At 35.4% G+C, this 1,064-nt stretch overlaps 1 protein-coding gene across 1 annotated transcript in view; it reads left to right on the top strand.

Annotated features, from left to right (window-relative positions):
• LOC104787256 (mucin-5AC-like) overlaps positions 353-1,064 on the top strand; it is a 5,627-nt gene continuing 4,915 nt past the window's right edge. Inside the window, exons 1-2 of the mRNA XM_010512796.2 lie at positions 353-772; positions 866-1,055. Of these exons, the coding sequence (XP_010511098.1) occupies positions 696-772; positions 866-1,055 (267 nt within the window). The 5' untranslated portion in view covers positions 353-695. The remainder of the gene's footprint in view (positions 773-865; positions 1,056-1,064) is intronic.

The raw sequence follows: 1,064 nt of genomic DNA, 5'->3' as shown, positions 1-1,064 counted from the left end.
GAACAATTTTTTTTTAGTGATCCTTTATTTCCAATTTTCCCTTTTTTTTACGTCGTATTTTCTTTTATTTTTTTTTTGTAAATTTTTTTTAAAATAAAATCTAAGATGGCTTAATTTTATTGGACATGTAACTTGTGATTTATAAGATAAAGAATATATTAATTATAATATCGTGTAATTATTTTATAGATAATAAATTTCAGTTTCCAAAAAGAAAAAAAAAATATTTATACAAAAAAATAGAAAGAAAAAAAAGAAAAAAGGGAAAAGAAAAAAGCCGTAAAACGAAACTCTTTTCTTCCAAGTTTCAATGGGCAAATCGGTCATTTGGAACATCGTAAGTAAATTCTAAAACATCTTCTAGTCAAGCGGCGAGCCTGACTGCAACCGTACTCCTCCACCGTCGCTTTGTTATTCTTTTCCCTCATCACACAAAAAAAACCCAAAGCCGCACGCGTGAGCTACACGCGCTTCCACGATCTCATCCTCTTTCCGATCATCGCATCGATCACCTTCTCCATCTCCGATAACAATTGTGTCCGCTTCTCCCAGCTATAGGACTACAATCCCAGGGTCTCACAAAATCCTAATTAGGGTTTGTCACTGAAATCGATACCATCGTCGTCTCGTCGCTGCAGATTTGACTCTCAAATCGTAACATGTGAGATTTGCTGGTTACGAAACCACGAGCAAAGATGGTTGATAAGAGTACTAATAATAAGAAGAGGAAAGAGTTCATCAGTGAAGAAGACATCGCCACTCTTTTGCAGAGGTCTCTTTTCCAAACTTCGTTTTAATATTCCGATTTCAATTTGAGGCGGCTTGTGATTTTAAACCTCTTTTTTGTTTTTGTTTTTGTTTGCAGATATGATACTGCGACGATACTGAAGTTGCTACAAGAAATGGCTTATTATGCTGATACTAAGATGGATTGGAATGAGTTAGTGAAGAAGACTAGTACTGGAATTACTAATGCTAGAGAATATCAGTTGCTATGGCGGCATCTTGCTTATAGAGACTCTCTTCTCCCTGTGGAAGATAATGCTCAACTTCTGGTTTGTCTA

Source organism: Camelina sativa, chromosome 5 (genome assembly GCF_000633955.1).
Source record: "Camelina sativa cultivar DH55 chromosome 5, Cs, whole genome shotgun sequence".
Classification (NCBI taxonomy): Eukaryota; Viridiplantae; Streptophyta; class Magnoliopsida; order Brassicales; family Brassicaceae; genus Camelina; species Camelina sativa.
Note: the sequence above shows the minus strand (reverse complement) of the source record. Positions and strands in the feature narration are given on the sequence as shown.